The sequence below is a fragment of the Zosterops lateralis genome, assembly GCF_965231275.1.
Source record: "Zosterops lateralis genome assembly, chromosome: 20".
Classification (NCBI taxonomy): Eukaryota; Metazoa; Chordata; class Aves; order Passeriformes; family Zosteropidae; genus Zosterops; species Zosterops lateralis.
This window is the reverse complement of record NC_139780.1, coordinates 11,181,041-11,204,437: the sequence shown is the minus strand read 5'-3', so window position 1 is coordinate 11,204,437 and position 23,397 is coordinate 11,181,041. Positions and strand designations below refer to the sequence as shown.

Genomic DNA, 23,397 nt, shown 5'->3' with positions numbered 1-23,397 from the left:
TTACCTTAAGCCTACCTGGACAAAAACCTGACTTAATTCAAACAAGAAGCACTTCTGAGAGAAGCCATGAGCAGTTGGCACAAAGGCCAGCACCTGGAGAGCAACATGAATATTCCAGCTGCTCTGAGGCACGGCCAGTCCTCGGAGTATAACCAGATCATCAGGGCTGACAGGGAACCAATTTGATTGCAACACCTCACAGAAAGATCCACCTACAGCAGAGCTGCACAGGACCATCCCCCACTAATGAAAGGGGTGAGCTTTGTACTGGTGAAGGCTAAACCTCCTTGTAGAGAAGGTGCCCAACACCAGACTAAAGCACAGCACTGGGTTACAGCAGTGAACAGGAGAAAAGCCAACAGCAAGCTCCCAAAGCAGGGCAGGGGGAGAGAGAGAGAGAGAGTGGCTGTCTGGGCAGCAGCATAGAGCAACAGTTCGGCAAGAGGACACCTCTGCCTGCTGGAGAGGTCACTGGGAGTACAGCCACACTCCTGCTGTGGTGACCCACTTTAACACTTATTATGGAAGCCATGCAAAACCCAGCCCGTGGTTCACAGGGAGAAGCTTCCTGGTGTGAATACAACCCATGTCATCGACTGCCGAGGCATTCACACACACACATGCTCTCAGTGTCTCAATGTCTCCTTGTCTCTGCTGATAACTTAAACTGTGAAATGAAACTGCTCCTTTGGCAGCAGCCAGAAGGCTCTGAGTCAGAGGCCACAAAAGCAGTGGAGCTCCAGGAGCAGGTGATCCTGCAAGAAACCTCCTGGTCTTGCCCCTAAGGGCTGCTCTTACCACTGCAGCAAAGAGCCCTCCTCACTAGAGCCCAAACCAGCTGAGGCCCCAAACCCTCCACCTCTGCCATCCTGGTGTCAAAGCAAGCCTCCTCCTCCCCCCGTTATATCCTGCAAAGGATGTGGTAAAGCAGAACTTGTAGTCCCTCCATAGCAACAGGGCAAGTAACCGTGCTAACAAAGCAGCCAGAAAGGAAGGTGGCAGAGGATGTCTCCATCCGAGAGAGGATGTGGTTGTTGGTGCTGCAGCAGCTCAGAAAGATGCTGAAAGAGGTAAGATAACAGAGAGGAGTGATTAATTCTGGGAGTGGGAAGGCAGGAGGATGTGATCAGTTCAGCTGCAGCAGGACAGAGCTGATGAGCAACAGGTGGTTAAGAGAAACAGCAGCTGAGCCAAATTCTGGATAGTGAGGGACAAATAAGACTATCCTTTGTTTTTGTGGAACAAGGGAGTTCTTGATGGTAAATTCTGTAGGTTACATGCCCTGGATAGCATGGACAGAGGCACATCCAGCACGGAGCATCAGGTGCTATTTTGGTTTTATTCAAACCTAAAAAGGCCATACTGAGGCACCACCTGCTGTTATCAGTGGGAGATCTTTCTAAAGATAGTGTTCCATCTCTTGAAAGAGGAAATGTGCTTCTTAGAGGTGACACAGTTTCATGCTCTTGAAAATTAATTTTATAGCTCTCTTTGAATAAGGAAAGGCAAGGCTCAAAAAAATCACCATTTGCAATGTCCAAGGACACTTTTCATAGATGCCTATGATGCAGCAGCGGTTCATTTCCTTCAAATAAATTTATACACTCTGAGGTTTGAGGCACTGCATGACTTTGCCACAATGAGAACCATCTGTCACAAGCAGCCCATTCAGAAAAGAACATTTCTTTTCAAACCTACAATTCTGCTTATAAAACACACTCAAAGAAACTCCAGAACAGGACACAGTTTTGTTTTAAAATACATTATAATGTACAAATTACAGCCCAGTATGTAAGAAAGCTCTTAAAGAACAAGATAATAAGAGAGAAATTTCAGCTATTGCCAGATGTTAAGTCAGGCCATTTTTATGGAAGGACTAAGCGCGTTTCAACCTTTTTATGCACTTGTTCAGTTATTTAAATTGAAAACAAACATGCACATGTTGCTTCTAGTGCAATTCAAATGATTCAAGTGAACTTATTTGTACCAGGTATGAGGATAAATAGCAGAATCTAGATTTTAAAATCCAGAGTCATTAGGTAGGCAAAGGCTCTAAACTACTAAACTCTACTGGGGCCAGAGTGATGATGCATCCCTACCATTAGCATTAATTATACCCACAAACCTCATTTAGGGAAAAAAAAAAGAAGAAACAAAAACCAAAGAAACAAAACAAAGCAATGCTAACCTCCTCCTTCTGCTCATCCTGGGGGAACAGGAATGGGATAAAGGTTTGGTTTTTGCTGACAGTATCCAGGGCTGCAGCCTGAAAGCTGCAAGGACCCACAAGGATTCACTGTTCCGTGCATTATAAACAAGAGCTTTGAAAATGAGCAGATCCTCCTGGTTTGTGGGGCTCTGCTGCTGGGAGGGTATAAACCTTGAACTGCAGCAGAGCTCCAGATCCGAGCTGCATCCCCCAGGAGCTGCAGCATGGTAACAACACTAAATATATGCTGTTGTTGTTCCAGGAAGGTTTTTCAGTTGACAAATGTTGCAACTTTCCACTGTTCCCCAGCACCATCCCACTTCCCTGATTTAACATACACCCATTCGTTTCTTCTGAAATTATTTGACCAAATGCAATTTTAGAACTAATTCCCAGTAAATCTGTTGCTGTCTGGCCACATCTTGGATTAACTGTGTACTGATTTTCATCTTTTTTTTTTTTTTTTTTCCCAGTCTGCAAAGCTCTCCCTTAATAATACCAGCTGTTAAAACAAAGATCAACAAGAGCTCTTGCCCACGGTTTCCCCTTTGGGCAGCTGTGTACTGATTATTAAAAATGAGCCATAGAGTGTTCCTGCTTATTGCATGGCATGGATAACTACAATAGAAAGCCAAACGAGCCTGCTAATCCATTTAAAAGAGCACACACAAAAAAGCCAACTCTGCCCTCTTATCCCAAACCATTCTGAATCACAACAGCAGAATCTTATCCACAAGAACAATACTTCAAACTGCAGCAGTCTGTGGGGATGTTTTTTGGGGAAATTAGCTTTTTACCCAACTTCATCACAAACCAATGCCATACTGGTTTCATCATGTAGAATACCCAAGTTGTTTCATGCATCCTCAAAGTCAAAATTTCTTCATTAGTATCAAACCTTTTTGAATATGATTCAGTTTGGAACATGCAGTTGGAGTTTAGGAAAGGGTTTTGGGGGGATTAATTTGATTTTTTTTTTTTTAAAGTATTCATCACTACTTAAAAATAATTAGTGACATGTTACACTTTGCAAATTAGAGTCCTTGGTCTCCCTCTATCAAAATTATCCCCAAAAGATAACAGTTGATAAAAACAGCAAAGGTCTCACCAGGTATGCCTGGTTTTCTCAACAGCGAAACTTCTAATCTCCAGTAAATAAATCTCCTGGTGGGTGTAGAACTGAGCACGTGTGCAAAGCTCTTTTCTACACACGTTAATGCAAAGATGTATTTATTCACTAAACACAACAGCCTTTATTCCTCATACTCCTTTCCACCTCCTCCCCTGGCCCTGAAGCTAGAACTGACCAAACCCCAGTGCAGGCATCGTGTCCTTCCAGGATGTTTATGCAGACACTTGGAAAAGAAAAATGTTGTACAAATCACTAATCCTGCTTAGCTTGAGGCTGACTCCTGGAATCACTGGAGCAATGGCAATAACTAGGGTTAAAAAAATACCCCCCCTCACTTCAGACTGTTCTAAACTGTTCCCTAAAGTTCAAAAGAAAAGTGAAGATCTGAACTGACTGTTCCCTCCTCTCATTTCCAAATTAAATGGAATAAACTGCTGAAAAATTTCTTTGTAGATGGGGTTCAAAGAGCATTTAATACCTTAAATACCATGACATGATAAATACAATCCTAGATTTTTCAAGAGCGACTAGACACTCAAGACCAAATAAGATTACAGCTATGCCTGAAGTATTTCTATCCACCATTGCATTCCATTTTTAACCCAGAAATTAGATTTGGCGCTTCCACTCTGATTCAAGAAATAGTGAAGTTTCCAGAACAGGAAGATTATCAGAGATAAATGCAACTCAGAAATCTAAAGCAATGGATAGAACAACATCAGAGTGGATAACATTTAAAATGTCTGCAAAAAACAAAGTTGGTCACTTCAAAATATGTCAACAAACTCCGTTCAAAGTGCATTGTGTGATTCAGAATTATCTATTCATACACTCCACTCTGTGGAGTAGAGTCAAGCTACACTGGCAAAAAATGGATAAATTCTGGAACTAGGCCAGAAATATAAGCAAAGAGCCAAAAGAAAGCTGTAGAGACTCTAAGCCTTAAATCCATCAATTATGGTTCCTCACACAGTTTGGTTTTTTTTGGTTTTTTTTTTTAATTACAGTAAGACCTGGCCCTTCCTGTAGCTGTAAAAATGGCAACCAAGACAGCCCTCTAACATCCTATCTGGTCATATATTTTTCTTTTACATAATACCTTTCTCCTCTCAGTTTTTCCCTGATAAACATTCAGGGAAGAGCTTAACCTCAGCTGCATCTGCACTCTGCAATGTCCTAAACAGTCCAGCCAATTATCTCAATTTTGACAAAAATATAGTTTCAGTCTGATCCCACTTGCATAAAATATTCAGACTTTAAGATGATCCTTGCCATGCTTCTCCTCCTCTACAAAAGACAACATCACGTGTACATCCATAGAATTACCAAGCAAAAAATATGGTCATACCAAAACTAATGTGGCAACTGACATCTTGCCAAGGATCAGAAACACTCACCTGTGCAAAGCATGAATTGCTACTGATAATAATTCTTCAATTACTTCAGTCTCTTATCCTTTGGAGGAAGAGAGCACATTCTACTCTCACATGCTCACTTCCATGACATTTCTGTGAAGTTTATCCTCAGCTAACAACTCCCATTAACTATAGTGTGAACTCGTGTTACATCAAAGTTTAAATCTGAGGAAAAGTAATTGCATTTCCCTTAACTGAATAATCACTGTACAAAGCCTCTGGAACTCCACTGGGTCTCCCCCTTCTCCCAAGAGAAGCCTCTCTCAGATCTCAGTACTAAGACTGCAGCAAAACTAAATGAATGCATCAAAGTAGGTGGAATAAGAAGGGGGAAACATTGTGCAAAATGCTGACCCACCAAAAGCATACAAAGCATTTGTTCAGTGGTGACAATGAATAGTTTAATCTGAGGCAAATTACCAAACAAACATCAATTAAATTACATGCTAGACTACAAGAGAAAGTTCTCCCACACACATTTCAGGTTTGCTGAGTCAATAGAGCAGCACAAAGCACCCTGGATTGTGATGGAGTCATCCCTCCCTCAGGGATACTTGACATTCTCCAAGGGACATATGACAATTGCAAGAATCTAAAGAGAAAGAGGTAAAATTTAACTCCATCACACTAAACAAACACTCACACAAGAAGACTAAAGAGATCTTGTGCCACCAAGCCACAAATGCAAGAAATCAGAGTTCCCTACCCCATCAATGACACTCATGAAATGTGCAGAACTAGAGTTTATAGCACAACTGTCTCTACCATCCACCAATTTGAAGTGCCTGAGCACCTAATCAGAGAGCATTTAAAGTAAATTGTAGCAGCAGCCAAGACTCCCTAGTCTAACAGCAGCCTCCTTGTGCTCAGGGCTGCCTTTTCTCCAACAGATCCAGAACTGGGCCCAGCTCAGAGAAATCAGAGACATGTGGGGAACCACAGCGTGGCCAGCGACGCTGGGTGGTTTGCTGGCTGTGCCACAAGGATGCTGCAGGACGGCCACACTCCCAGCCCCAGCAGACAAAGCCCAAGTTCACTGTGCTGACCATACTGTGCCAGCCAAGACAACCTAAAATTACAGTTTCTAGAAAGTAGGGCAGCTACAGACTGTCCAAACCTTTTGGTCTGGCTCCCTACATGGCCTCTGGCCACTCAAAGAAAAACAGTCAGAATATTTTATGGAAATAAATCAACAATTACAGTTTCTTTTGACCAATATGGCTTGGAAACCTAAGCATTAGGAATAAGTGACATTTTGCCATCCTGAGCTAGAAGAGCAACATCCTTTGATCCTTTAAGTAAGGACTGCTCGCCTCAGCAAGGATATTCCACTCCTAAGCTGGATAGGCAAGTCTAGCTAAGCAAAAGGGGATAATCCAGTCTTCTTGAGACAACAGTCTCATTTCCTTAGTTTCCAAAACCACATGTGAATATTTTATAACTCATGCTATAACAGTGATGACACCATGATATAGATTTCAAGCTTTCACTACACTTGAAGAAATATCTTTACAATACTAATGGAAATTACATCAGCAAACAGCTCTTATTAATATAGTTTTCAGATAAAGTTGTGAAGAAAATCACTACCCAATTTGAAGCAGTTCTCATTGGAGCCAAAATTAAAAACCACACTTGGGTCACACCAGTCTGACCACTTGCCTCTGCTCACCCCATCTTCTAGAACTACACATTTGCCTAAATCCAGAAGCAGTGAAATAAAGGACAGCATGGAACACTGGATTCATTACCTCTCAGTAAAATATTTGGGTTCATCCTCTAAATAAAATCATCTACTTCAGGACCTTGAAAATTAACTTCTAAAGTTTTAAGCTTTTTGTAGTTTTTGACAACAACTCATATCCCTCTCCACCTGTCAGGCACAATATTGGTTTTGAGGAAGGAGGGTGTTGGCTCACCAGACAAAGAAAGAAAAATGGTTTACTGTCATATCAGTTCTACTCTGGCATTTAAATATTAACTTAAAATGAAACTGAAAATACACATAAAACAGGTTGAGGCTGCATCCAGTCTCGTTAAAACCACATTATGTTAGTTTACCTAACTGCAAATGCAAATATTTTTTCAACATAAATCCTATGCATAAAACCATGCAATAAACGTACCCATTAGCATCTAGATAAAGGCATTAATAGGAGGCTCACATAATCAACTATACAGTAAAATCCAGAGCACAATTGAGCTCCAAGACAATTAATACTACCAGGAAAAGCTCTTACTAACTTTCCTAAGCCCAGGACACACCACCTTTCTGAAATGCAGATCTCCAAAATCTTTATAAAGCTGGTAAGGCTACGGCAAGGAGACAAGAATTTAAAACTCTCTTTTAAGGAGTTTCGAGCCAACAGAGGTCCTGGCATTTTAGTGCCATTACAGGCTCTTTTAACACTGCAGGCATTTAGAAGCACCAGCAAATTAATATGCTGCACCAACTCATTTGGTGAACAATCTCATTCAGATCTTAAGCTGCTTGTCCGGGGCTCTGAATGTGTGAGCAGGCTGAAAAAATCTGAGGCGCCGCAGATATTTCCTGAAAGGGTGCTACAGTTTTTCAAGTGCAAAGCTGCTTGCTGTACTTTGGACTGGTTACTGGGACAGCAATAAAAAGCATTCTTGTGTCTTGAGGGCAAACAAAACCAAGACCACCACACCACATACATCATGATGTGCTTAGTCAAAGGACTAACACAAACCATGGTTAAATGTTATTAAAATCTTCATCATGGAGATCTGCTGGTAAAGTTTGGGTCAGTGTGACAGCACAGTGTGTGTTACAAGAACATTTCTTAATTAATTGGTTTATTAGGACTCTGTAATAGCAAAGGATGCTGCTCACAGAGCACATGGGGTGGAACTTTGTGACTAAAACTATGGATATGTCATCCTGATTCCCATTCTTCTCACATTCCTGGTAGATCAAGTGGAAGGCTACCACAACACCACCAACAAATAAACACAGGGAATGCTTACATTACAAACTGCTCCTTGTGTTTTCCTATCACGGCAATAACAAACCATGAAGCATCAAAAGAAGATGGCAAGCACAGCACTGCTCTTTTCTGTCACTATTGTAGGAGGAAGTCTAACAAATGCTTGTCATTTCCAGAAAGTAATGGATTCCCCAACTCTGGCATAAACAATGCCCACAAATTGCACACAAATCTGTCACAAATTCACTTCTTCACAAGAAGAATGATTCTCCATTTAACATCAGGAGCTGATAACAGCATTAACATCAACCACAGCCAGATCACAGATGACAATACTGCAAACAGCAAAGCATCTTGCAAGAGAACTGTAAATTTAGGTCAGCTCATTGCTGTGCTCTGTGTTCAACAGAGGAATGTGAAACAATGTGATGTGCAGAGTAAGATGCTGGTCACTTGGGCTCACTGTTTCCTTCAGCAAGAGAAAAACTGCAGCCCACTTTCAGTGCAACTTCTGCAAACTTCCTGCAACTGGCCAAGCCTGCAGGGTGGAGACTGGGTCATTCCATTCAGGAAACAGAGTCTCCTTTTCTGGTAACATCCACAGGATTCACAGTGCAACAGCCTCCAAAGAGAGATGAAGCTGCTTCCCACATTAATTTTGCACAGGGACACGTAGGGCACCTCACAGTCACATCTTTAAGGAGTAATTCATTCCTCAAATGAAAAGAAAACACACACATTCCATCCTCCCTTTATCAGGGATGTGTGAATATCACCCCCACACAACTTCAGAAGTCTAGATTGGGAGGGTTTTAAACAGATGCCATTAAATATTGATGTTGTATTTCATTTTTTGCATGACTATTTACTTGAAGATAATTAATTAGTACATTAAAAAAGTCTTTAAAATGTGGCTGTCAGACATACACACTTTTTATAACATCCAGAGAACACTGCAATACCTAAAATAAATTGTACTATCAACTGCTATATTGCTTTTCAAAATCAGAAGATACAATAAAATAGACACTCTCTATTAGACTTTTAGGTTTGCCCCGGACTACAGTAACTATTCCGTAGTTACAATTTCACAACGCAGAAGAACTTTCATAACAAATGTGGGCACAAGAGAAATGGCCCTTTTTACCCCAGACCAGAAGAGTCATGCGATGGGAGAGGTTGAGGATTTCCACATCCTTGAGTCTCTTGTGCTCCATCCTTCCAATCTTTCTTGTCTTTAATTCATGTCATATAATTTGCAAGGCTGGGACCATCAGTGCCTGGATTGCACAGTGCCTACCCAACACAAGGGGATGGAATCTCCAGCAAAGAATGCTGCCAACACATCCAAGTTCATGAAACAAATAAATAGTTAAATGGAAAAAAAAAAAAAAAAAAAAAAAAAAAAAAAAAAAAAAAAAAAAAAAAACCACCAAACAAGGGACTTCTTGAACAGTACAGTACTTTAAGCACTGCACTTAGTAAATAAAATCAGAAACCCACGCATTACAAGGATTGACATCCTAAAAATGACACTGAGGGATTCATCAAAAATCTTGCTAGATAGATTTCCAAATAATTGAAAGTCCATCACTGAAATGAGATGGTACTAGCCATTTACCCAAAAGTAGAAGATATTAAAGGGCAAGTTCTTATTCTTGTGGAAGATACTTTGGATATTACAGTTTATCAGAGCAAATCTCATCACCTCAATACACTTCTTAAATTTTCAAATATGTTTTATTACATTGCCAAGTCACTATCAGCAAGTCTCCAGTGCTCTGGATCTCCCAGAGTAAGTTCTTTGCTGTTCCTATGACACTTGATGTATTCAGCTGACAATACAGGACTCTTGCAAATGTGACATTTCTGACATATTGTTCAAGTCTGTGAGAGGTTATCACACTGCACTTTAGGGAACATCTTTGGAAACAGATGTTGTAAATTCTAAAGTACACGGTGGTAAGATAAATGAGTAATGCAAGAAAGGCAAAACAAAGTTTTGAGAATAAATAAACTATTCATGGGAAGTAAGATGCATGGGGGGGGGACATGGGAAAATAATAGGATATTTTAAAAAGAACTTGCTCTGCTGCAGAACATTAGAAAAGTAAATTTCCTCTATAGCAGAGGTCAAAACTAAGGTGCAAAGCATCTGCACAACAATATGTCAGCCTTCCTCTTCTTCCCCTTTCCCTCTTCCTCATATCTATGCTTTGTTTACTTCAGATTTCATCCATCGTAAGGCTGCAGCTCTGCCTGTTGGATTAAAGAGCGCTCAAACACGTAAGAAATGCTTTTGTTTGAAGAACAAACAGGAACCTCCTTGTCCAACCTTTGACTTCAATGGGTCTGAGCTACTGATCTTCACACAGCAACTGGAGCTTCTGGGCTCAGTTCCCTGAACGTCCCATGACTCCCCAACTATTTTATAACACAGGGATAGACCAGTTGCTTGATGAGCAGTTGAATAATCTAAAAAATATGAAAGAGGATATTGACTTGAATCTAGGAGATGCTTTATCTGCCAAGCAGGGAAAGCAAGTTTGGCCTCTGAACCAGACTGATTCAGAGAGGAAGAGGAAAACAAATGGGTGTTTACTTACCTACAAAGAAGGCAGGGAAAGAAAGAAGATTTCTCAAAAATTGACAAGAGCATCCCCTCCCACAGTAAGGACAATGAGGTCACTCCAACAACAATCCCTTCCACTTAAAATAGTTTTTGGAAGCTACAACTCTGGTCCAAAGGTTGAGTCAAAACTACTCCCAGCCAAAGAAGGGAAAATAAAGGACTTGTTTTTCACAAACCCTGAAGTTCGAATCCATCTCTCCAAAATTTTTGCTGCTAATTTATGGCCACCAAACTGGTGGGCCAAGAACCACTAGGACTAGTGAAGTTCATGTTATGGGAGACTTGGGCAGAGCATCTCTGAAGCCAGAGGCTCAAGATGAGAGCACCTGCCAGTTTCCATCAGGGACATTCAGAATTCACAGACCTAACAAAGAGCCATCCTAAAACAGTCCAGCTTTCAGGAAGTCCTTGGGCCTTATGGATATACTTGTAAAGGATTCCAGCATTCTGGAAAAATAAAATTACTGCTTACCTGGCTTGGTCTGCAAAATGAGGTGGACGAGGACCAAAGTGACTGAGAACTAAGAGCAAAGCAGAGCAGCTGTCATGTGGGCTCCTCATTTTTATTTTTTGAGTACTTTGGTAGGTGAATGACATTCATAATGATCAATAAGCGCATCTAACAGGACTACTGACACTTTGTAGTTAGTTCTTGCTTCTGAGCACTTACTATACAGACTAAAGCTTAGTGATCACTTTTCATTCCTCCTCCAAGCTAAGGAAAAGTAAAATTCCAAATCAAGCTGAATGCAATCATGACATTTTTATCTTTATGAAATTCACACAGATTATGGACTCTGCAAATGCACAAGCAATCACAATCTTAACATTTTGTAAAATAAAGACATAACACAATATGCATAAGATCCCACATTTCCTCTGTAGTGATTGTTGTTCAAAAAATGGTGTATTTCCTGGCTTTAAGATGCCTAATTCTACTAATTTGGTATTTGAGACCATACTTATTTTTGGAACAGCTATGGAACACATACACAAAGGAGAGAAAACAAGTTCTAAATGCAGTGCCATGAATAGAGCTGTATAGTTCATGCACCTTTTCTTTCCTAAGAGAATCTGAGCATTAAGCATTGCCATCACACAAAGAAAATGTATTATGGTCCCCTTTTTAAGGGTGATTTGTGCCCCTGGCTTTTTTCTGTTACTTTTGGGTTCATCTTCTGATTATTTTCAAAGTTCTCCCACCCACAAAAGCCTCTTGAAGTGCATTAGGGCTTATACACTAGTCCCAGACTGTTTAATTTAGCCCTAATACCTTGAGGAAGCTTCAGGATGGATTGTTGCTGTTGCAATTAAAGAATCAATCCCACCCCTACCAGGAAGGTTGGATGGATGCCTCACCCCCAGAGGGGAATCAACACTGCTCCACTGACCAGCAACTCCCAGACACCATGTGTGTCCATCTATCACAAATAAAACCCCCAAACACTTCATTCTTACATTCTAACTGTAAGAAGGGGGTCTGAATTTCCATTATTTTGACGTTTTTCAGTTGTTCAACTCTCCTAGTGTGGGTTCTGGCTTTTGACTCCTCTGTCACTATTCCATTTCTTTTTGTTCCCAGAGATTAACCCACAAGCAAACCATGGAAGGCTACACCAAGCCAACAGCAGATGCAAATCAATACAAGTGTCTATAATTGTGTGCATGAAACCCATAAATATCATGTAAAATGACTTCTGACCTCTCTGTGAATGGAGCACACCATTCTGTTCATGCTGCTCCCAACCATCAAGAACTTCAACTCAACTCGTAACAGCCAAGTGAAATATTTATATTTGTATTGTTTAGCTCAGCAAAGGTTTTTGTTAGTGGAACAATTCAACACACTCCCTCAACCATTAACTGTTGGCACTGTGATACCTTTCTGTTCAAGACTAAGTATTTTCCAAGAGTGACAACTATGCAGAGACCCAGCCTCCAACGATGCCTAAATTAGGTGCATGTGTTTCACAACAGAACATTTTCTCACAAAAATTGTCGCTTTCCAACAATTACAGCTTTCCTATTTCAGGATCGTTTTGTGTCAATCATACTGAACATCTGGAAAAGGAGCTTTCAGGAATTTTATACACAATACAGGTATAAGGATGATGCAGACAAGAATCAGAATAGGAACCACAATGCAAAAATAAAACCAGCCCACAGTTATCTGGAGGAGGAGGCAGTGGGGAGATGCTCACACATGCCAGGAATAGATGCAATCTCCTACCCCCTTCCAGGGTGGTCTCCTGGGTTACTCCAATGTATCTCAGAAGGACACATGCAGCCACACAGCCAGAGACACTTAATTTTATCTTTAAATAGAGCTGGAACTTAGCTAGCCCCTCCTTCCAAAAATAAGGCTGTAAATCCCCAGGGCACTGATTTAAACAGGCACCAAGTCACACATGTCATGTGAGATGCATTCTCACTAACTTAAGGGTCGGCTGGTGCAACTTTGGGTTCCAGGTAGAGCATGCAACCATAATCTGTGATGGGTGCCTTGATCCTGGTGGTCAGGCTGGCAGTACTTTGGGAGGATGGAGCCTCAGATCAGCTGATGATGATGTCTTTGAGCAAAGCAGCAAAGGAATCCCTAACCAATATTTCCATCACTGAAACATTTGCTTAGGAGTTGTTTTGCACACCAAAAACTGAAGTAAAGCTGTGTAGTTTTTCAGCTTTTGCATGTTAACTTACATGCCAAAAGCATCCTGTGCAAAACCCAGATGTTTCACAGCTCCAAGGACTTGTAAGGAAATAAAGGCTCTTGACCAGCACATAGAACCCTTTCCTCTCACCCTTTATTTTTAGGCTTTTCTAGCAACTGCATATGAGCAAAAGGATCTCAGACTGTTATACTTGGGAGAGAAAGCCAGGATGGGTGAAAAAATATCTACATAGTAGTGCTCTATCGCAGCTCTCCCTGTTCATCCACTGCCAGTCTCTCTTTTACTACGCAAAACCTGAGTTACTCTTAATGAATGCCACTCCTGTAAGACCCACATTTGACAGATCAACAGCCCTCAAGAGGGCAAGAAATATTTCTCTTCCCCATTTAACTTTTGTTTGAGAAAACACACTTCTATTCACTCCCTGCTCCATGCCAATAATTTTTTTCTTTCTGTAAATACAAGATAAAAGCGCTAAAGTATTTCTCTCTGCCTAAGAGAGTATAATGCAAAGTGAAAAATATTAGCTAAACACATTTTGAACTTATTTGCTAAAAAATTCCTTCAGGCTTTCTGCACAGATTGAGTGAATGAAAAACAGCAGTGCACACAATTCTGGATAAAGCTTTTATTGGGGGATGTTGTCAAATACTCTTCCACAGTGGGCAAAGATGTGCAACCACAGAAATCAATGTATATACATTCTAACCAGTATGTCAACTCCACTTAAATGTGACATGGAAAAAGCCACATCAAACAGCAATACTACAAAGCCAAAAGAGGACTGCTAGGTCTCTGCAGGACTTTTCTGCTTTACTTCTTATCTAATCTTCATCCTTTGCTCCATGTTTATTCCTTCCCCTTGTGCACCAACTATACTTTCTCCTGATCCCATCAAACTCTTGACTCACCGTTCCTAATGCACTATTCCCATTGCACATCCAGTCTGACAGCAAGTCACAATCCCACACATCCTGCCCAGAGCCCAGCCCTGCTCTATGTGCTTTTATCCCAGCTGTTTCCTTGTTTCTGACTGGTTCCTTGTTTCCTTTGTTTAAATTAATTTTCTCCTCCTGAGCTCACTGAGCTCATTTCTGCTGTTTCCTTCACCCTACTAGTCTTTCTTCATTCACTGTCAGAACTGCCAATTTGAATTATCTCTCCTCAAATTACCCTCTCCATCATTCCTGGCACCTCCATCACAGGAGCAGTTCCTAGACAAGCAGACCCAACTGTCTATAACTAGATCCTGGTATGATCTCTAGTCCTCCTTCTCCACATTCAGTCTCTTGAATCAGGTGGTTTCCTACCTGACCACACACCTCACTCACCCTCAGGTGAGTATAACAAGAACCAGTCCATGAATACAGAAGAATCAGTTTGCTGCTATTACCAAAGAATAAAAGTGGTCAGAGGGGTCTTTACCTTGACTCGGTGCAGCCATTCTTTCCACTCCCCTCTCCCCCTGCCCACTGACCCAGGCTGCTCTTCCAGAACACAGCCCAGATCCCACTCACCCAGAACTGTCCTCCAGCCAGCTTCTCCCTCTGTGCCAGTGGGTGCCAACAAAGGAGCCCGAGAAGAGCAGAGGAGGCTGCCCAGCTCCACCCTGGCCTTGAGCAGCCATGGCATGGCAAGTCTGGTGGCTCTCCTGCGAGGACCAGACTGAGCCATCTTCAATTATTCTGTGGGTGAGCTCATCTTGCTCCATGGAAATCCCTCCAAGGCCAAAACATAGCCAGCATAGCCAGCACCCAGGAGGGTTTGGTCAATAACATCTTCACTGAGAACAGGCAAAGTGGTATCTTTCCAAGGACTTACAGGTTTGCCTAATTAAGGAGTATTTTCTCAGCAACAGCAGCAGGGACATCCCTGTTCAACAGCTTCTGTTTGCCAAATTTCAAAGCCTTGCTCCAGTGAATGAAAGCGCTATAGCTTTCCAAAACCAAAGAGGCATCGTGTTCAGCATGTGCAATACACTGGCCCTGGTACCAACCTAATGATCCTGACTGCTCAGAAACACAAAAAGAAAGAGACAGGCACAGAAAAAGAAGAACTGCAGCGTAAGCACCCTAATATGGAAAAAAAATTAAGCAGCAGAAAATAGATGATTTGAACAAAAAGTGTTAAATACATTCTCAATAAGGGATGCCAGCTCAGTCTAGAATAGAGTCTGAGACAGAGAAAATTGTCCAAGACACCAAATAAGCAATTTCTTGGTGTTAATTAGAGCAAAATCTCCAGGAGTGCAGCTGGGAATAAGGAATATGCTCAGAATCCTTGCAAGATGACATCCTGTCACATAGGTAGCACTCCTTTATCTCCACAACCAGACTCAGAGCAATGAAATTAAATTTTTCAATTATAAAATGAATAACTTACAAGAGAAATTGTACCTGCTATTCCTAGAGGAGCAAATCTAAACAATGCAAACTCCCCTTCCCATTCAGGGAATGAATGGCAACACATCAGCCTCACTGCAAGGGCAGAACTCAAGGCTTTGCTTTATAAAAACACTTTAGGTACCAAATAGAAGCACTTGAAAAACACTGAACAAGAGATGGCCAAGTGACACATTTAATGGAAGAAATCTGTATTATTTTAGCTACAACAAGGAGAATCCACTCTGGGATTTCCTCAGGATTAAGGACTATCTAGGTGACTTGGTAGTTTATTGGGGACCATCCTTCTAAACCAGACATTAATTCCCAAGTGACTCCTTTTCAAGATTTATTGCTTTACAGGGTTCTGAGGGCATCTAGGGGATTGCTGTTGTTCTTTTGATTGCTTTGCCAATTAGGCTGACTCTTCCTCAAATAAATTAAGGACAATATTGCAACAGAACTGCTTCTTTAACTGGTTTACAACATGATCTGCTTCAGTGATCAGCAATGAACACCAGGCAAACAATATTTAATTCTTGAACTTTATTTACAGAACAGTTAATCTAGAAGACCCTCTATGGTTCTTTGCATTCTTACAATCAAAAATAAACATTTCATTTAATTATGCCAACAAGCCATTGTTAATAAACTGAGCCAAAATATTGACCAGATTAATAAGGTTGTCTCCAGACAACACAGAAACAGTGATTGTGTTAAATCCCAAAGGGATCCAAACCACCCCACCACACCTGCTTGAGAAGAAAGACTAAAAGCATCAGGTCCTGTACATACATACAATATATATACAGACTAATTTTTCACTGTTTTGTATGTTAGAACCAAAGCCATTGGTTGAAAAGAATGGCAAACACTGCAATATACCAAGACACAACAGTGCTTTACCAATTTAACCAGTTTATTGTTTTCAGTTAAAAAAAAAAAAAACATAGAAACACAGAGTTTCTAGGGGTGAAAGGAAGAAGAGAAGTTTCATCTGAAGCCTACAATTATACTGAAGGGGGAAGTTATTTTAAAATATTTACATGAACACTAAGGAAACCCAACAAACCATTAGATTTTGACAGCTGGACTGGATTCAACGTATAACCAATCTCAGCAGCAGTATTTCAAACAGGACGAAAGTGAATTTCCAAAAATTCATTAGCAGGTTACCTGTCCAGCAATCAAAGGCAATAATGTAAAGCAGGTTATTGAGTAACAGTGTCACGGTGTCACAGTGGCTCCTACTCTTTTTACGTGGAACTCAGCTTTTGAAATTCTGCCGTAAAAGAGTGTTTCACAACATGAGTAATACTAATGAGCTGCAAAGAGTCCAGAAAAACATCGGCTCGTGTTTGACTGCCGTCCCCATATGGTTCAAGGAAGCGGGGGATCTTGAGCAGCCACAATAAGGCTGGAAGGGAAAACACTGAATTCTGCAAGTCTTGACTCACGCTGAAGGACTGTAAATCCCCCATTCTTTAATGAATAGGTAGGAAATACAAAAATAGGTAGTTTTGACGATATTATAGAAATCAGCTTTCTTAAAGTAAATCAAAATTGTGAACGAAATTACTCAGACATTCAAACATTAAAGTCCCAGCAGCTCTTCAGGAACCAAAAGGGAATTTTTCTACTCCTGGTTCCTGCAGGTACCAAGGGGTGTAGCAGGGATCTCTCACATAACCCAAACTCTCCTCTCAACCACCTCCTGCGAGCAGCAGGGAAGTCCCCATACACCACATCATCCTAAAGTTTAAAAAATTCTCTTTTTAAGCTCGCGGAAAGGACTCTGATGGCTCTAACTTTACAATGCTCGTGCACAGAGGCTGCAGCAGCCCCGAATCCCACCCTGAGCCGGGCATGCACACGAAGGTGTGAGCTGCAGAACGCAGATACTCTGTAATGACTCAGCTTCTATAAACTATTTCTCACTCACTAATCTGCATGCACGGGCTGACCACTTAAAACATCCACTGAGAAATAAAGGGATATTAATGTCAGACTATTTTGCTACCTCAAAACTCTCCAAATAACTATGCAGAATACTAAACTAATACTACTTAATGAATGAAAAGTGCGTTCTGCTTTGAAGTGCCCATCTCCAGCACTCTGTGTACAACTTTTACTATGAGCTTTAGAATAACCAAGTAAAAATTATAAATATGATGCATTCATTATTGACTTCAGCCTTTCACTGTATTTGCTCTTAGGGTACTTTTATAGTATATTTTTGCGGGTAAAATTCAAGACTCCTTGAAATATATAAAAGTTTTAACATGTTAGTAAACAAGAACCAAGTTCCTATGAAACAGACACGCACAAAAGTATCAGGGACACCCAGCTCTGCCTCTGGGAGTCGCCCAAATGGCATTAAGTTTCACACCAAATTTAGAATAAAATGAACGTTTCAGAAGAACATTTGCCATCACCGCAGGAGAAGATTGTCTAAGCCGCCAACAATTCATCCACCCACCTGTGAAGGTTAGGCCCATAATGGAAACTCTCAGCTCAGAGTTAACCCATGACTTATCATGCAAGACTAATTACTTGTGCACTTTTCCCATCCGACACCATCTCCTTTTCTCTTAAGTCTTGGAAAGCAACACTTCACACCCAACCCCAAAGAGCTTGGGAGGACTGTAGGAGGTGTAAGAATGGGATGGGTGGGATGACACACAATTTCTATTGTCTGAAATCAGCTACAGTGCTACATACAATAAAACTGGATGTTGGCTCAAGGATCAATACACCAAACCCAGACCCAGCTCTGCAGATGCTCCTACAAGCAGAAGAAAACAGGATTTTCATTTGAGATCACATTTGACTGCTGTGCACATTACTCACACTGTGCAATGCCACCAAGGTCAAAATCACCCAGGTACTCCAGATGGTTTCCAAATGTGAGTCACCACCACATTCAACACCCATACATTGCAAATACTATTGAAGAACAATGCTGCATTCAAGCAAATTGCAGAAATGCAAGATTACAGCTGTTTAAACACAAATTCTGCTGATGAAATAGAGGCGCGAGTACAGAAAGAGGAAACGATTTAGCAGTTACAAATAGCAAGGGGGACTTAGAGTTCTCAGAGTTGCAACTATGTGGAATGAACTTTAAAAGGCAAAAAACCCCTCATATTCACAAACCATGTGTTTTCATAGTAAAGCATACTGGAACGCCCTATAAACAAAAGGTTTCCCAAACTATTGCTTCCGACAGGAGTTGGCCAACAGAGCCCCTTGCATCTGGGCAGCAAATTAAGACCAGTGCAAATACTGAATATCCACCTTCTCACAGACTGAAAGGACAATGACAGTTGTTAGCAGCCACCCAGCTTTCACAAAGGTCAAGGAAAAACTTGATTAAATCACCTCCCTCCCCACGTGTTTGTTTTTTTTTTGTTTTGGTTTGGTTTGGTTTGTGTTTGTTTGTTTTTTGGTGGTTTTTTTGTTTGTTTGTTTTGTTTGTTTGTGTTTTGGGTTTTTTTGGGGGTTTGTTTTGTTTTTTAATTTTACACTGAATGTGTAAAAAAACCCCAAAGAGCCTTGTGCCTCTGAAACGTTGATTAAAAAAAAAAAAAAAGATAAAACTTTCCACATTCAATCACTTGGCCAGCTGCACCTGAAGTGCTGTGGCCGTGTTCTGAAAAGGCAGAATTTTTCCTGGACCACCTAACCACAAATTTACACGTAACTCCCCTAAACGACATCCTGTACCAAATGTCAAATCAAGAAAGCTCATTCCATTCAATATATCAGCCATGCAGCCACAGCCTTCTTTACTCTGAAGGCAAGTACTGAAGTGTCAAGGCTGGTTTCAGCTCAGGTAATCCCACTTGTTTCAACGGCTTCATACCACACAAAAGGACACTGGTGGGAATTGTGGCACACACTTGTGACTTTACCCACTAAAGTATCCTTCAGAAGAGCTATAGGTGCCACGCTGCATGTTCTTTCCCATTAGCCAAGAGAGGAAAAAGGTGAAGGAGGATCTAAGTGTGCTTTTACAGCCTGTTGTCCCCAAAGCGTAGCACTGAGGGTACAATTCTGGTCTGTGCACTCCTACATAACCTTTACTTATCACTTCCACTTGTTAACGATTTAGAAAACACAACCAGTTTCAAGAATCTGACATGAAATAAACATGTACTACACCCTCCTACCTGTCAGCCCTTAATGCACACTTGAACTCGGGTGAAAAACAAAATGTTTTGGTGCTGTGCCTACACTTTGTCCTTAACCCGGTGGCTCCTCCTCAGCCCCTGAATGTTTGGAGTATAACAGGCAGAAGGGATTCTGCAGGGTTTGGGTGGACAGAAGCTGCAAGGAAGGCTACATGACACCTCCAGGGTTTGTTCACCAGATTGTTGGGAGGCCCCAGACCATCTCATTATCCCCAGCATTCACCCTCCTACAGGATATAAATGCTGCATTAGGACATGGAATAATTCTGCTGGTTACAGGTCAATTTACACTCACAGGAACAATCTTGAGATGTTCCTCAAAGTCCAAAATCGAGTGGAATATCAGTAGGAACTTTTCAATAGGATTTGCAACCCAAAGGCACAGGATGCACTCACATCACAGCACAAGGCTAAAAATCTGCTTTGGGAATAACTCACATGTTGCCAAAGGGATTTTATTGCTTCTGAAGTATGAGGCTTTCTGCAAACAGCCTTTTTCTCCCCCAAGGAACGAACAGAAATCCTGCATAACTCCAAGCACATTAACATTCTATGAGCTCCAAAAAGCAAGCTCGATTTTACTCCTGTGCTATATTTAAAGGTGTGAATCATGAACGTTCATGCAGTCTGGTAGATCACAGATACGGGAAAGCCTGATCAGACATTGCTGATTTTTCTACCAAATTTCTGAACTACAGTTAAAAACATTTGCTTTTGCTTCAACTTTCAGCCTTTCAAACCACATATGAGTCATATGTAGAACGGGCATTTGCTGCTTACCACACCTGCTCCTGAAAACTCATTTAAAAAAAAAAAAAAAAAAAAAAAAAAAAAAAAAAAAAAAAAGACAACTAAGTTCTAAGGTAAATGAAAGCTTAATTATATTAAATACAGGTTGGTCGTGTGGTTTCCAGTGAGAAAGAGAACACAGAGTGAGAAATCAGTTTTGGCCTAAATACTCAGAGCACTGGAAACTATCATGTTTTCAGAGCTCTGCCCAAATTAAAATGGAACAACCCCTGCCAAATTTGTATCTAGAACCATTTATTCTCTTGATCCAACCGTTTTCGTCAGTAACCTGCTACATTTCTCAGAGTGCTACATTGAGGACATGAAAAAATGATACTTTGATGCTGCTGAAGACGGTTTCAGAAACAAAATTCTCTGATTAAAAAAATGTTACAAAAGCAATTTGTAACTGTTGCAGGAGACATATATAGCTGCACACACACCCCTAGAAATACTTCATAAACCAAGAACTATTTATAGTCACTACTCTATACTACCATTCTGGTTCAGGAGCACCTCAGTGTTACTTGCAGTTTTAGGAATGAAACAAAACGAAAAAAAAAGCTCCTTTTGAGAATTCAGAATTTATTTTGCAATGTCAAAATTGTCAAATTGTACTATCTCTTACTTTAATTCCACGCTAACTATTCGGTCTCCTCCCAAAACATTCAAGATGCAGAAAAAGGAGGCAACTGCAGGCTCTCCCAGAAACATTCCCATGCAGCAGAGCTGTTTATATACTGATGAATCAATATAGCATCACTACACTATTTCACCAGCATTTATCACCTTTCTTTCTATGGCATGTAAAACCACACTAAAATAACCTCTCCCAGACAGCAGTTGCTCCCTTATTTACTGCATAGTTCTAACAAGATCTTGCTAAACCGGGACTCCAATGTCACAGCAAAACGGGATGCTGAGCTGCCTGCCAGATCGGGCCAGGAATGCAGCCAGAAAGGAGAGCAATTAGCACATCTAAAATAACCATTTCTACAAGAGGCAGCTCAAAAGCTCAGATATCTTTTCATCTCAACTCGCACCGGTCACCAGCCACAAACACATGACTACAGGAGAGAATCCTGCAGTGCTTCACAATCCAGATGACCCTCTGCCACTTATTCTTGGCTTCTTCATTCAAAACACCGTTTCCGCTGCCACCTCCCCCTCCTCCCGAGCACAGATTAGTCCCGAGATGTGCCATGTCTCGGCACTCAGGACAGAGCCGCTCCAGAGCCTCCTGTCCGCGGGTCCCGGCCCCCCAGACCCGGCAGGTTTGCTCCATGCTCCACCATCAAACATGGCTGCACCATGTCCTCTTTGTGATCGAATATGTGCAATAGCTCTTCTGCCTTCCCAGACTTCTTTTATCTCCCTTCCCTTAATTCTTCTCATTAGCAAGGGACCATTTCACATCGCTATTGCCCACTTCTCATTCCTTTTAACAGGCCGGTATTTTCCATTAACGTTCCACCCTAAACCAAATGCATTTACACTTTCCCGATTCTCCTCGAAAGCATCAAGGAGCTTTATACATTGAAACGCTCTGCACCATTAAAACCTGCTTTATTTACACACAACACAAAACTCTCCTCGCAAAAAAAAACCAAACCAAAACAAAACAAAAAAAAACAACAACAACAACAAAAAAACAACTCGGCCCTTCAGATCCAGAGCGAAGAGAAGCCCCTTCACAGCAGCAACGGGAAATTTTATCATCTGGCTTTTCTTCCCTGCATCTCCCTCTCCTGAAACCGGACCCCCTGTCCATAGATCCACCTCGGAGCCTCCCGCAGCAGCCACGCACAAAACCCACCCCACGCTCCGCTGCGAGCCTCCCTCCTCTCCCCAGCCGCCGCCGATTTTCCTCTGCTATGGAGGCTTTTTTTTTTTTTTTTAAAAAAAAAAAAAAAAAAAAAAAAAAAAAAAAAAAAAAAAAAAAAAAAAATTAATTCCACCAGCAAAATTAAATCAAACTCCTGAACCTCCAGTGGGCTTTCCCTGCAAAGGCTGCACACGAAACTTTCCGGAGCGGGGAGGACCCCCGTGCTGAGCTGCTCCGAGGCGCTGCGAGCACGGCAGGGAGCGGCCCTGGCTCCCCGCAGCGGCCCCGGGCACGGACCGTTATTGCCCCAGTGCGGCTCCCGCAGCCGCGGTCCCCCCGCGCCCGCACTCACCCACAGCTCCGTGCCCCAGCTCATGGCTCTGCCGGCGCTGGGGGGGTGTCGCTGTCCCCTGGCTGTGTCTACTGGCCTTCGGCGGGGCCGTGCCCGGCGGTGCGAGTGGAGCGGGCGAAACAGGCACCCCTCACCACCGCTCCCGCCTCATCGCGCCGCAAAATGGCCCGGGCGGCGCGGGGCGGGGGGGGAGCGACTGACAGCTCCGGGCTGCGCAGGCGCGGAGCCGCCGCGGCTGGCGCGAGGCGGGGGGGCGGGTCCCGCAGGAGGAGCGCAGGCGCGGCCCGGGTCGCGAGGGGAGAGCGGGGCCGCGGGAACGGGCATACAGGGGGAAAGGGATCGGTGGGGAAAAGGGAGTCAATGGGGAAAAGGGGATCGGTGAGGAAGAAGGGGGTCAATGGGGAACGAGGATCCGTGGGGAAAAGGGGATCGGTGAGGGACAAGGGGGTCAATGGGGAACGGGGATCCGCAGGGAAAAGGGGGTCAATAGAGAACGGGGATTCGCGGGAAAAAGAGGATCAGTGGGGGAGAAGGAGGTCAATGGGGAAAAGGGGATCGGTGGGGAACGGGGATCCGCAGAGAAAATGAGGTCAGTGGGGGAGAAGAGAGTCAGTGGGGAACGGGGATCAGTGGGGAGCGGGGATCCACGGGGAGCGGCAGTCAGCGAGGAACGACGGCAATGCGGGAGAGGGGATCGCTGGGGAGCGGGGAGCCATAGGGAACAGGCGGTCGCTGGGGAATGGGGTCAATGGGGAAGCGGGGATCATTGAGGAACGCGGGTCTGTGAGGAATGGGCATCAGTGGAGGAGCGGGGGTTAATGGGGAATGGGTGTCACTGGGGAATGG

The 23,397-nt window shown here is 42.4% G+C and overlaps 1 protein-coding gene across 2 annotated transcripts in view; it reads right to left on the bottom strand.

The window, feature by feature from the left end:
• Positions 1-22,732, bottom strand: part of FNBP1 (formin binding protein 1) — a 94,150-nt gene extending 71,418 nt beyond the window's left edge. For both annotated transcript variants that reach the window (XM_083875757.1, XM_083875748.1), the window contains exon 1: positions 22,552-22,732. In XM_083875757.1, coding sequence (XP_083731883.1) covers positions 22,552-22,575 — 24 coding nt within the window. In that variant the 5' untranslated portion in view covers positions 22,576-22,732. The remainder of the gene's footprint in view (positions 1-22,551) is intronic.
• Between the last annotated feature and the right edge of the window lie 665 nt (positions 22,733-23,397).